The sequence below is a fragment of the Platalea leucorodia genome, assembly GCF_965183815.1.
Source record: "Platalea leucorodia genome assembly, chromosome: 4".
Taxonomy (NCBI): Eukaryota; Metazoa; Chordata; class Aves; order Pelecaniformes; family Threskiornithidae; genus Platalea; species Platalea leucorodia.
Window position 1 is genome coordinate 95,975,872 of NC_138826.1, and position 14,239 is coordinate 95,990,110.

At 36.4% G+C, this 14,239-nt stretch overlaps 1 protein-coding gene across 8 annotated transcripts in view; it reads right to left on the reverse strand.

The window, feature by feature from the left end:
• Window positions 1–14,239, reverse strand: part of NRCAM (neuronal cell adhesion molecule) — a gene marked incomplete at its 3' end in the record, with an annotated part of 65,334 nt that overhangs the window by 37,094 nt on the left and 14,001 nt on the right. For 7 of the 8 annotated variants that reach the window (XM_082311121.1, XM_082311120.1, XM_082311123.1 and 4 more), the window contains 8 exons: window positions 8,718–8,861; window positions 7,606–7,717; window positions 7,108–7,274; window positions 6,877–7,024; window positions 6,210–6,334; window positions 3,807–3,908; window positions 620–817; window positions 436–506 (listed from right to left, as the gene is read on the reverse strand). In XM_082311121.1, the coding sequence (XP_082167247.1) occupies window positions 436–506; window positions 620–817; window positions 3,807–3,908; window positions 6,210–6,334; window positions 6,877–7,024; window positions 7,108–7,274; window positions 7,606–7,717; window positions 8,718–8,861 (1,067 nt within the window). Of the gene's footprint in view, window positions 1–435; window positions 507–619; window positions 818–3,806; window positions 3,909–5,300; window positions 5,331–6,209; window positions 6,335–6,876; window positions 7,025–7,107; window positions 7,275–7,605; window positions 7,718–8,717; window positions 8,862–14,239 lie in introns of all 8 variants that reach the window. The other variant, XM_082311116.1, reaches the window with a different exon arrangement.

Consider the following 14,239-nt stretch of genomic DNA (forward strand, 5'->3'; position numbering starts at 1 on the left):
TTTTCCACAACAGTGGAAGAGTGCACAATAATTTGGTTTATCACAAAAGTTGAGGGCAGAATTAGGATTCACATTAGAATTCATTCTAAAAATAAGACTCTACTTGAGGTAAACCACCATTTACATATTTAAGTTTTCCTAAATTGGCAGCAAAACATCGTGTATTACCAAATTAATGTCTTACCTTGAGAAATCACTCAAGGAAAATATGGCACCTTAACATTTTTTTTTTTTTCTCATAATGCATGCAGCTTTTTCCTCAAAGTGAAGATGGGGAAACATCTGGATTCTACTCTTTTTCAAGAATGCTTTAAGCAAGCAGTGCATTGGGTATTCTCGTAACATCTTCACAGTTAGATCATTATTATTTCTCTAAAAAAATGCTACTCACAGACCTGAAAACAAATAAATGAAACCTCCAAAAACCAAACTTACCTCCCATGTTATTACCAAATTATCAGGTTCTGAGCCTATCCCTTGTACATTAGAAGGATTTTCATCAGGGTCTAAAAATAAAATATTTACACGTGAACAAGAATGACTGCTGTTTGCATTCCAAGCAAATTCAATGCCATTCATAGTATAAATCAATCACTGTTAAGCAGGAATACTTATTTACTTGCAGATTTTGTCAGGTACTGCTCAGATGGTTCACTCGGCTGACTTCTGCCAATCTCATTGACAGCTATCACACGGAATGAGTAGTTGACGTATGGAGACAACTTCAACTGTACTGTTGTCTGAGTTCCAGGAACTTCCGTCTGGTAATGCCATACCCCTGGTTCATGCAGCCCATCTTCATATTCAATCACAAAGTCTGTAAACAGAAATTGAATCCAACTTCGTGTCAAAACTTACAACACCTTCCTAGATCAGTGTAGGCATTTCTGAATGAGCTAATCAGAAGGGAGTGATCCAATCAATGTTTTTACAAATTATGGAACTTGAAATATAAGTACATAAACCAGAACAAAAATCTATAATGTGGATCTCAAAAGTACTGCCTAGGCAGAAATATAATAGAAACACTCTTATTATTTGGTATTCTCAGTCATGCAGCTATCTGTCAGGTAACACATTATTACAAGAGCTCTCTCTCAGGTACTGGATTTTAATGTAACAGGAACCCTTAAACTATCACAGTAAGAAAGTGGGACAAGATTGGAATTTTGATGTAAAAGTAATATTCGGCTGACAAATATATTGGTCTTAGTCGTATCAAGCTGACAGTAAGTAGTACCTGTACAGTATTAAAACTCTCTGAGTATTCCATTTTCCCCAATGAGACTGGCCTAGTGAAGAACTATTGAAAGTCAAGAACCAGTACTTGAGGAAGGTTTTTGAGAGCGCTTTTCAGTGTCTTCAAATTAAGTCAAGGAATGTATGTTCAGAAGCTAAATTTCTTGAGAGTTCTCTGTGTGAACATTATGATGATTAGTGCTAAGATGCTACAGAGTATATAACCTCAGGGAAAAACAGGTTTGTAGAACTCCAAAAAGAAAATCATATTCATTATCAAAGACAAAAGGACATTTTTTTTCAGCTGTGAAACAGCCAAAAAAGCTTCCTGCTCTTAGGTATGAGATATAAATTTTGAAACACTTAAGAGGAATTGTTAGAATGCACTAAATAAATAGGAGAAGAATGCATAGTCTGAATATATTCCATGGAACCTTAAGTTTAGATATACAAAATTTACACGAGCATCAAATGTTTGTGTGTTGTGTAACAAAAATTTTGCCCTATCTCATGTATAGGTGGGGACAAGAAGCCAGAATATGACTCGGAATACATCCTGTTTGCACTACTAAAGAAATTCTGAGGGGCATCTAGAAATTCCTTTTAGAAGAATACTTACAATACCACATAGAAATAATCCACAACAGTTTGAGGAGCCAAGATGTTCAAGAAGTAAAATAGATAAGTATTGCTAATCATAGCCTTCTGGACTTAAGGCTTGCAGATTTCATCCTGACCTGAGTCTTAAGAAAGAGGGACGACTGGCCCCAAATTACTGCTTGAGTTATAGCTGGTGTTGTGTGTTCAGAGATAAAGGTCTTGGGATGGGATGTTTTCTGGACCACAGTCTTTGTTGAAAAGGTGAGAATATTACATATTAAAAAAATACAGCACCCAAGAAGTTTTCACTACTGCTTTTTGCTTCCCTAGTAACTAGCATTCTGCCTGCCAGCTCTAGTAGAACAATTTATAGGAGACTTCAAGGAAAAAAATTCTATTTGAGCTTTCAGAGAGATTCTAGCATGTCAATCATATTACTTGTGTAAAAGGAACACTCATAATGAAGTGCTATCCTTGAGTCTTGATCTGCACTTTGAAGTGATAGCAGCAGCAGCAATAACAGGCTTGCTTATGAAGCAAATGCCTTATTTTGCAGGCTCTCAGGGGACCGTGCAGCAATATAAATTGTATCATAATTAAAACCAGCATTATTTAGTCGGAAGAGTTCAATTTCCAGTAGCAGAATGCATGCAATATCTCGCTTCTAGAAAAACTCATGAGTCAACACCACCTAGTATCATCTCTTTTGAAACAGTGGGAACTTATTCCTATAGAAAAGCAAGACTTGTGTCTTCTGTTCGGGAAAAAATGAAAATACTGATACAGGAGTATATGAATAAGCCATAACTTAAATACTATTCAACTATTTATATTAAACTTCTATATATTGTATTTTTTAAAGTATATTACTAGTTGAAATACATTAGAAAAGTCTGACAGTGTAAAACTTCAGCAAAATCCCTTGGCGTTTCATTAAAATGCAATCAAAATCTTTGACGTGTTCTGAAATTTGCGAAATTCTGCTTTCACAAAAATTCCTTTCCAGATCCCTGATAGTTATGGTCTCTGTCCAGTGTTGATACTGACCAGCATCAGACCCTGGAGAGCAACACTCAATAAGTCAGCCTAATTCATTCATTCCAAATATAGTGTGTACACTGGTCTTGGTAACTTGTGGTAGTTATTAACTAAAAACACATGGCAACTTGTGGTAGTTATTAACTAAAAACACATGGCATAAATAATTAAATAATGACATTAAGTTGCTCACAATGAAAAACTTGCCTCGACAGATCTTTCTATTATTTTTTGGAAAACAAACAGTAACATCCTTCTTCCTTCCTTCTAAGTTCCCCCTCTGTCCTCTCTGCTCGATATAAGAAACAGTATCTTTCATCATATTGTACTGGGAGGAATAACAGTATTTAAGATCAATTTCCTGTCTCAAAAGCTTATAGGTGTTTATTTTCTCTGTCTTATGGACATGCTTTAGTCCTTGAACTGTCTGGACTAGAAAAAAACAGAAAAACTATAAAACTATCTGCCTTATATTTTCATGAAGAATAAGCTTCTGTATCAGTAGTGATAGATAATCCCTAAAGATATTGGTACTGATGCTATTTCAAATTCATGGGGATTACAAAAGAGTTAATGCAAGATGTTAGCAGCTCTCTCCTTCAGAAGCATACAACTAATGAACAAGGCTATTCTCTACATATTTGTAAGACTGGACCTTGTCAGACAGAGCTCATATCAGTATAAACTTCTATGTTAACTAGGACAGGTTTTTGGATCAAAAGCCTAGTTCTTTAGGGCAGTAAATAAGTCTCTCTGCTTGGCTGTACAGTAGAGGACATTCAGTGACTTTTTTAATGTAAATAAAACTGTAGTGAATGAATTTACCATTCTTCCATGCTGTATGCAAAATTTATCTCAGAACTCTTTGGAACCTGACAACAGTTAATGTAATGCTGTTAACATAACGCAATAGATACAAACAAACATACTTGTAATGGGACTGTTATTTTCATCTCCTGGTATCCATGAGAGTTCAACACTTCTTTCTAGCTGACCTGTCAGTTCCAAGTCAAAGGGTGGATTTGGCCGAGCTGTAAATCAAATGAACACAAAGTAAATAATCACACCAGAATATGCAGGTTCATCTTTGAAAAAATCCTTACATTCCAATCAAAAGAATTCCACAAACAGAGCAGGGCAAATCTACTCACTTACGTAAGCATGACTTAATGACCATTAGCATGCAATTGTTACAAAACAGAGATAAAATGGAGAACTGATGTATCTGGAAACTTCTATACATTAACAAGAATCTATATTTGATTTTATCTACATCTGATTGCACTGTGATATAAAAAATGTAATGAGATTCAAAGAATTATGAAATGCATGTTTAGTTTATCTTTGAATGATTATGGGTGGTTATCTATTGTAAATAGAAATATTTAATAAAACATGGAAAATAAAGAAGCATCACATCAAAGAAGCTTTTCTAGAATCACTACAAATATTTTCCATGTGAATTCAAAACAAGTATATTTCAAATAGAAACTAATTGCAAGTTACTGTCATTTAGTTTTTGCTGTACTTTTAAAAAATCTTGAACTACCATGCAAGCTGTTAATATACATCCTTATAATGCATAAAGATGTAACCGTCCATTCCAAATTGCTGAAAATAATTCATTATATGATTTGTTGCACAAAAATCGAGACTGATGAGTAGGTTCATTTAAGAACACATACGCATTTTCACTGAATGTGACAGGATTTACATAAAAATGCTTAAGAAGCTCATACTTAAAAGTGTTTTAGGCATATTATATTGCATTTTAAAACGCAAATCCAGAAAAAATGCTACCAAATTTAAGGTTGTATAAAATACTCTCAAATTTAAGACTGTACCTGACTGACAGATTTTGGGGGGAATTTCAGCTTTAATTTTAAAATCCTTGTTAGCAATTTCATCAATCATAAACCAAACTGGTCAATATGGTCCTATCCATTTTATGAGTAAAGTAAAATGAACACAAACTATGAAATAAAGTACACCGGGCCTACAAAGCTGCCATCAAAAGCAATGTGAAAACATACCATAATGTTGTTGCAAGTTCTTTGATAGTGAATTAGCTTTCAACAAACAGCTGGATTTACCTTTCAGATCTTTCATTTATTATATAACTAATTTGCATTACAGTGTTCTCTATGAGAAAACATTATCACACTGTAATAAACCTTAATTAAAAATAATTTATCTCTGAAAATCATTTATCCCCTAAAATATAAATCAGCACGCACTGTAAAATTCCGAAGTCCAGTACTCCAGTAATGAAGCAGTTGGTAAAATGGGATGAAACCACACACACACACACGCGCGCAAACACAGGAAAAAGGGAAAAAAAGAAAAGACGTTGCACTTGGCAATAGGCAAATGAGAAATATATCTGTCAGATGAAGTAGAAAGAGAACTTCGTATTAGTTTACCGTAAATGACAGCTGGAGTTGGGGGAGCAGCTGAAAAGAACATTAATATAAAGGATTTAATCAGTTAGTAGCCAAAAAACCAGAATACTATAGGTAGTTAAAGACCATAATTATTAGAGACAAAGAAAAGTTAATTTATTTAGAGTAAATGGTTGATTTTAAATAATACATTGATAATTTTTCACAGAAAAGTTATAAAAGTATTCTTGAATATTTTATCCATTTTTTTAATAAGGATAGATCAAGAACATAAATAAAGTAAGCAATCTTATAAAAATTTTTAAATAAGTAGTAGACGTTTGGCGTATGTCATTCCTGGATAGACATAAAATTACAACACAATTTTAAACGACAAGCATACTTGACTTTGAATCTCAGCTTGAACTCAGGTAAGAATCATTCAGGACATTTACTTAAAACTTTCTTACAAATTGGGAGAAGGGGTAAAGTAACATATTTTACAATAATCTGCAATCATAGAAACTTAACAGAGAGAACTAATTTAAAGAGAAAATCCTTGAAAAGTCATACAACCAAGCACACTCAGTCTTTCTGAAGCATAATCTAGCTGTGAGACTCCTGAGATAACGTTTATGTCCAAATACTCTGCAATATGTAATCCACTGTGTTAGTTCAGATGTGATGCAAATAAAAACCTATACAGCATGAAACGGAATGTGTCCTGTAGTTACTGGACCCTTTTGTAAGTAGCTGATTCAAAAGCAAACTTTAGGGTAAGACTATATTTTTAAAAAATTGAAACACATTTACAAATAGGTGACATTTCCTTTGTCCTGTCCTAGAAACCAAAATTATGTTTGTGCTTTTCATTTTAAATCTAATGCTGTTTTCATACTTAACAGTAATTAAACACAGTTCTGCTATCATAAAGTTTGAGAGTATTCTTACCAACAACAGTAAGCACAGCACTTGCTGAAACACTGTCCAGAGTAGTATTAACTATGCAAGTGTATGTTCCATCATCTTTATCAGTTACATTCATAATGGTCAAGTTGTCTTTACCAACTAGAAACCTGTAAATACAATAGATTCAGCCACTGATTTTTCAATAACTGGTACTGTTATAAGAAACTTGCATAAGACATTATCAAATCCCGTATACTTGTGTATTTCAGCAAATACCTAGACAGCAATGTAAGCTATGGGACTATGTCAGCCTTTTCTACAGTGCTCTTGACCATCTTCCCACAGTAACTGTCTATCCTAATGTGCTTTTATTTCCAAATAACTGAACAACTTTTAATTATCTGTGATCTAGAGCAAAATAGTCTTTCATGATCTCTTTGGCTTCTTCTACCAATTATCTTCTCCCTACAATTCATATACATGGTCAATGTGCACAATTAAAAACTTTTACATCTCATTTTATTTTTAATTCTGTCTTAATATTTTCACCACACTGGGTAAGTCCTTTAGTCACCAAATATGGGATAGTGATGATATTTATCAGTCTTCTTTGGAAAATGTCAATAGGTCAATATGTTCCTTTCAAAGATCAGGAAAAGGAGCAGACAAAAGAAACTAGAAAATTAAAGGAAAATTATTTTGTCCATACCTTTCATCATCTGGCAGTTCATTATTGTCCTTCAACCATATAACTGCTGGTAATAAGGTAGAATCATGTTTTATTATACACTCAAATGAAACTTGACCATATCTCTGAATCACTTTGTATTCTGGCTGTTTAATTATCATTGTTGGATCTGAAATTTAAAATGGCTATTAGATATTTAGAAAGTCTGAAATTCTATACTAACCTGTGATGAGAGTGTGATTTATTTCTTACCTTTAACTTCCAATTGCACCTCATTTTGTATCTTTCCTAATTCATTCCTTGCTACACATGTGTATGTACCAGTACTGTCCTTTTGAGCCACTGGAATTTCCAAGGTTCCATTATCATGGAAAACATATTCATTTCCACGCAAGATGCTGCCTTTCACTCCCTTAAACCTTTATATAGAAAGTAATATCATTATCCGACATCATAGTTAAATTCTGTTGTATTTTATTATCAGAAAATGCAAGCTTGGGACTGCCACATTAGAAAATACAGACAGAATCACATAATGAAATTTAAACTTGACTCTGTAGGGATAACTTAGCTGTTGTTACATTAAGTATATGTAATATTGTATTAGTGTATTTTAATCAGCATATATTTAAAAATACACTATTTTTAAATTGTAAATAGAGTAAAAAAGCTTTAAAGCTTTAAATGTTTGTTTCCATAGATATAACTGACTATTTTTTACATAACTTAAGCACAACAACTATAGCTTACCATTCAATTTCAGGCTTAGGTGAACCAAAATAAGCACAGTCTAGCAATGCAGGACTATCTGCAATGACTTGATACAGTTTATTAGCAGGAGTTAGAATTCTTGGTGGCTCAGCTGAAAAGACAAAGATAACTGGATATAGATAAAAAGATGCAGATACAAAATACTAAGACATCAAGAATGGCCTAAAGAATTACATGTTAACACCCTTCTCTGAAGTGATTTCTGGTCTCAGTCTAGGTCCAAATACATTCTACTACCAGTAGCCTGAGGAAATGTTAATGTAGGAGAATTATCTTGTGAAAAACAAATGCTTCTTTCCTGTTTACAAGTAATAGGGATGGGCACCAAAGGCAATTATTTCATTTGGAAAATTTAAATCAGAATATACTTCAAGAAGAGAAACTCCTGGGAACAGACTGAACTACATAATTCCAAAGAAACCTGCAGGCAGAAAGAAGCTAAGATGTATTTTTGGTGAAAACACCTACATATTTTAAAGGAACCAGGGAACCAAAGTGAGTTCTTTCATTTAAAAGACAGTGTCTCTCAATCAAAAGATCTGCCAGTTCCTGCAGGAGAGTCTTTAGAGGCCATTCTGCCCAGGATTTTGCTACTAGCTTTGTTAAATTCAGCGAGAAGAATTAGAGAGACCACCATATCTCATAACTAGAAACACATTCTTGGGAGGCCTTCAAGACAAATGCATAATCATGTCCCCTTGCAATAATAATTTAGAGATCATCTACTTAACTGATCCAAAACACTTGCAACCAATGAAAGTGTACTGAAATACACTAACTTAAAGAATATTAATTCCTGCCTATTTGTTATGCTTGTTTGCTTGATTTACATAAACAAACAAACAAAAGACATAAAATTTCTTCCAAGTTTTCCCCAGCTTCCACAAGTATCCTTCTTACTTAGGAATAGTGAAAGTGAAATTCAGGAATATCCTACAAAAAAAAATGTATACCCTTGCCTTTTACAGGGTTCAGGAAATACATCCAGTCCCATTGAAGACCTCAAGCAAGGCTTGAGCATGCAATCTTTGTAGTAGCAGGAGACAACTGAATATGCAAGAGAACTGAAAAATATAAAATCTGTTTCTTACCCAGAACATTCACAAATGCGTTTGCTAGCAAGTATCCATATTCATTAGAAGCATTGCACTGATAGACAGCACTTGACCTTTCTTGCACATGTGAGAAAATAATGGTATCACCATCTACCTTTCTGCTAGGATCTTCTGGGGCAACTGTTGGTGTAAAGAAAAAAAAAATTGTTTTTCCTAAACTGCTGTTGGATGATACGTTTCATACTTCTGAAAAGAAGAAACAATTTGAAAGACCAATATGCCCTTTATTCTATTTTCCTGGCTGACTGTTCACTGGTTAAGATGTAAATTTCAATATGATTAAGGAAGTTCTTCCAATTCTACAAATATTTAACTCAGGATGGTAGAGTTCCCATTTTTAGAGGCTTTTTTGTTGTTTGTTTTTCAAAGAAGTGAAGCTGAGATCACATTTTGCATGCATTACAGAGGAAAAATACTGATATGACAAGATTCAGGCAAATACAGACAATATCTAGAAAAAATAAGGAAATATTTCTGAGTGTCCAAAGAAAATTATGTTAGAATGACATTGGAACTTTACAATCCTCTGTGACTTAAAGTTTTCAGCTTTTCAAATCAGTTGTTATACCATAAATAATTATCCAACTACAAAAATAGCCTTACTCAGTTGAAAAATATCTCAGAGTAAAACATAAGTAATTCTTTCACACAAAATCAAGAGTCTTCACAAGAGCAGTGATATTACTTCAGTAGGTGGCACTCTTTCCCTTTTATAAGAATTATACGATGCCATTTCCTCAACTGTTCTGTAGTAGCCTGAGCTGTCAAAGAGATCTTGCATCGCAGAAGAATCGAGAATATAACTGAAAATAAAATTCTGAGATACTACTGAAGTACAATAGCTGTCAGTTATGATACAACTGGATGGAGTTAGAGAGGTGTAACAGAGAGAAATGCACAAACTATAGTTTAATATTTTAAGTAAATATTAAATTAAAATACATCAGTGTATTATTAATATTGAAATTTAATGGTGACATTATTTATATATTAATATTTAAAATAAATGCATATATACATAAATAAATGCATCATCAAAATAGACCCCCAATATATTATTGGAACTTGAGAAAATAAGTGTATTTGTGAAAGACGTTTCCATATAAAATAATTTCTTATTTCTCTGGATTCATAGAAAAGACCGATTAACTAAATTAACATAATTTTTTTTAAGTGGCAAAGCCTTTTGACTCAGACAATATCTCAGTACTCATGTGTAAAAAGAAAGGAGAAATTCCTCCTACGTTTTCTCAAATCTACTGAAGTATCTGTTACTGAATTCTCTAAGAGAGTAGAATGAAAGGGGATAGATGAAGGGGACCAGAGCTCTGTGCTCCTGCATAAGGTTATTTCCATCTTGGGTGAACTCTGAAGCCATTTTACATGTAAAGTAATTATACCAGTTTCCAAACATGCCTCAAGAACAGTTTGAGACTCCACTTTTAACTCTTATCTTCCATCACTCTCAGTTCAAATCAATATCACAAATTCAAAAATTTTGGAAAGGAAGAAAATGGTACTACTGGAACCTTAAATGCTCATTCTCTGGGCTTCTGGATTGCTAGCACATATTTTTCTTCTCTTTTGCTTTACTTCCTATTGTGTTCCATGTTCTACATTGCTTCCTATTCTATGTAAATACCATTTTCATTAAAAGATTCATGGGCTGAAAATAGACGGAGCAGGTGAGTAGCCCAGCAGGCAGGCCAGTCAGCTGTGAGAGTGGTCTGTTTCTGCATACAAATCACTGTGAAATGGAAAATACACACAACTGCCCTCCTAGGAGGTAGGAGATCAGCCCATGGCCGTTCCGATCTCGGCTACTTCCTGCCCCGGGCTCTGGGCTTCCCTCCACTCGCCCTCTGACTCCTGCAGCATTTTCTGCATGCAGACAGAGCTTTAATGGGTGCACAGACTCCCCCCCCACACACACACACTCCCATACATAATACCTTACAGGCTGATGGTAGGGCCCCTTCAGAGAGATGGAAGCCATTAGTTCAATCAATCCTCTATGACTAAAGAAGGAACTGGATCTTAAAAGAATGATCTAACCATTAAATTATCATAGAAAAAGAAGGGTAGCATCTCCCCTTCCCACTGCTGTATTTAAGGAAAAAAAGAGATATCCCTCTGCAATTATTTGAAGGAAAGGAGGTAGGTGCCTGTTCTCAGAAAAGGGCTTCAAGCTGTGAGTCCCACGAGGGAAAAAAAACGAAGTGAGGGAAGTGTCAGGTTAGTGCTTCCTTTTGACTGGTCTAGCCTCTTGCACGCTGAAGGGCGCCGATTTTAGAAAGCTCCCTGTTGAGACTGGCGTCTATTCAACAGTCTCTCTTCTGACATACCTCATCCTCCCACACAACACCAACAGAACCTACACGTCTTTGCCCATGTACTACGCTGTGTTTTGCAGGGCCAGGCCCTAAAAGTTAGATGCTGTATGAACCAGCTGCTTTAATGATCTTAAGCACGTGCTGGTGCACTCACACACACAGAATGGTTGAGGCTGGAAAGGACCTCTAGAGGTCATCTGGTCCAACGCCCTGCTCAAGCAGGGCCACCTAGAGCCAGTTGCCAAGACCGCGTCCAGATGGGGGAAGGATCACTTCCCTCTATCTGCTGGCAATACTTTCATTTAATGTAGCCCAGGATAACGTTAGCCTCTTTGCCACAAGGGCACATTGCTGGCTCATGGTCAACTTGGTGTCCACCAGGATGCCCAAGTCCTTTTCTGCTAAGCTACTTTCCAGCTGGGTGGCCCCCAGCATGTACTGGTGCATGGGGTTGTTCCTCCCCAGGTGCAGGACTTGGCACTTCTCCTTGTTGAACTTCACGACGTTCTCATCAGCCCGTTTCTCCAGCCTGTCGAGATCCCTCTGGATGGTAGCATGACCCTCTGGTGTATCAGCCACTCCTCCCAGTTGTGTGTCATCAGCAAACCTGCTGAGGGTACACTCCGCCCTATCACCCAGACCATTAATGAAGATGTTAAACAGGGCTGACCCCTGGGGTACACTGCTAGTTATCAGCCTCCGACTAGACTTTGTGCCACTGATCACCACCCTCTGGGCCTGGCTGTTCAGCCATTTTTCTATCCACCTCACTATCTGCTTATCCAGCCCACACATCAACAGCTTGTCTATGAGGATCTTACGGGAGACAGTGTCAAAGGCCTCACTGAAGTACAGGTAGGCAACATCCGCTACTCTTCCCCTCATCTACCAGACCAGTCATTTCATCATAGAAATGGATCAAGTTGGTCAAGCATGACTTCCCCTTGGTGAAGCCATGCTAACTACTCCTGATGGTTTTCTTAGCCTTAGTGTGCCTGACAATTCCCAGGAATCAAGGTGAGGCTGACCAGCTTGTTCCCAGGGTTCTCCTTCTTGCTCTTCTTGGAGATAGGAGTAACATTTGCTTTCCTCCAGTCTTCTGGCACTTCTCCCGGTTACCACTGTCAATCAAAGATGATCGAGAGTGGCCTTGCAATGACACCTGCCAGCTCCCTCAGCACTTGTGGGTGCGTGCCATCAGGGCCCATGGACTTCTATATGCCCAGTTTGCTTAAGTATTCCCTGACCTAATCTTCTTCCACCAAGGGCACATCTCGTTTCAGCCTTTCCCCCTGGTCTCTGGGACCTGGATTCCTGAAAGCCAGTCTTGCTAGTAAAGACTGAGGCAAAGGCGGCATGCAGTACTTCAGCCCTTTCCATGTCCTTTTTTTTTTCTTTTTCTGGGGAAAGAGAGCGATGGCAGGGCCACTCAAGCACTGCTTGTTTGCCTTTATGAGGATTCTGGTCACATTACAGGATAGTTGCACAAAAAGGAGAAAATGCTTTTGACACATTTGACAAATCTGTATTTGGCACTGATAGGCAAAATAGCAAAGAATTACCTAATACTTAAAATGGGTTTGTACAATCAGGATAATGAATGATGAGGATTTGCTGTAGGAGTTCGGCTGCTGTAACAGACAGTTGAACATGTGCCCTGTAACAGCCAACATTTACTCCCAATAACATCGAGTCTCAGCTTATGAACATGTTATGTCCTTTCAGGACAAAGACCTGATTGCCTGGTTTCACCTAATTTTTCCATCACTTTGTATAAGAAGACAGCTTCTTGTCTCTATAGCCACGTACAGTATATTCCTGTACAGAGAAGGCATAGCCTCCATCAGATACTTTTGTCATAGTTAGTCATCAGCACCCTGAATATCTTCCGTTCATCTGAATGCATACTTCCATCTGTTTCATAAACTTCAGAGAGCCCAAGCAATTACTCTTGTTAGTATGTTTAAATAACCACTATGGCACCATTATTACTTTTTTCCTGGGAAAAAAGACAGAATGAAATGTGGTCTCTGAACAGAAGCAGTTAAAACACACTATTATGCTTAAAACTGGAAGGAAAAAAATCCAGATTTTGGTGAGATGTTTTACCCTTTTCCATTGAAGTATTTAATTTTCCTGATCAATTTTAATTGCTGGTCAATGTGCATTTATGAAAATTCAGGAAGCTAAACACAATGAACAGAACAACTGTCAACTGATGAGGCAGTATATAATATAATGTTATCAGTCCAAATAAATGATACAAACTTCAGCCTGATCTGTAAGAAAGATATGTATTTTGGGCAGAAAATTAAGACATTAAATTGGTCTACCAACTTTAAATTCTGTAGCTCAGATCTTTAAGCTCTGTGTAAAATTGGAAAAAAAAATCCATTGCTTGGAGTTGTGGGTTTTTTTAACTTAAACATAAAAAAAAAAGTTTTTATTGCGAGGGTGGTCAGACCTTGAAACAGGATGTCCAAGGAGGTGATAGAGTCTCTGTCCTTGGAGATAATCAAAATCTGTCTGGACACAGTCCTGACCAACCAGATGCAACACCTTGCTTCGAGCAGGCAGGTTGGACTAGATGTTCCTTTCACCCTCAACTATGCTGTGATACTGTGGTTTTAAAATAATGTAACGAACAATGTAGATTGAAAATAATGTACCGGGAAGGAGGTATATACCTTTGATTGTGATTCTGTAATATGCTATTGTTTAAAAAAGCTAATAATGTGAAAATCATCATTCCTGAAATCAGAGATCCTTATAGTGTTACCACATTCTGAAATACAACAAAGTGAGTATGAGATCCAGCTGACATGAGAATTTCTCAGCTCTTCTAACTTAGACTCCAGGTCCCAGAGGGCACTGAACTAGGATGGTTTTTGTTGCCTGAGAAGTATGATGTAACCTAAGGTAGCATATATTTTTTTCCAGAAGCATGTTGCAGATTACAATCATAGCTTGTAGGATATGTCACTACTAACTGTTTCTATTCTATAGTAAAAATGCTTATGTCATCCTCAGATGTTGTACTAGAGATTCCCTCTGGCTGAAAGCAAGCTGGAAAAAAACGGACAAAATTACTTGACTCGTTTTCCCTGTACCAATGAGAACATCTACACCTTCGGCATGTGTAAGAGCTAATCTTACGTAGATCAG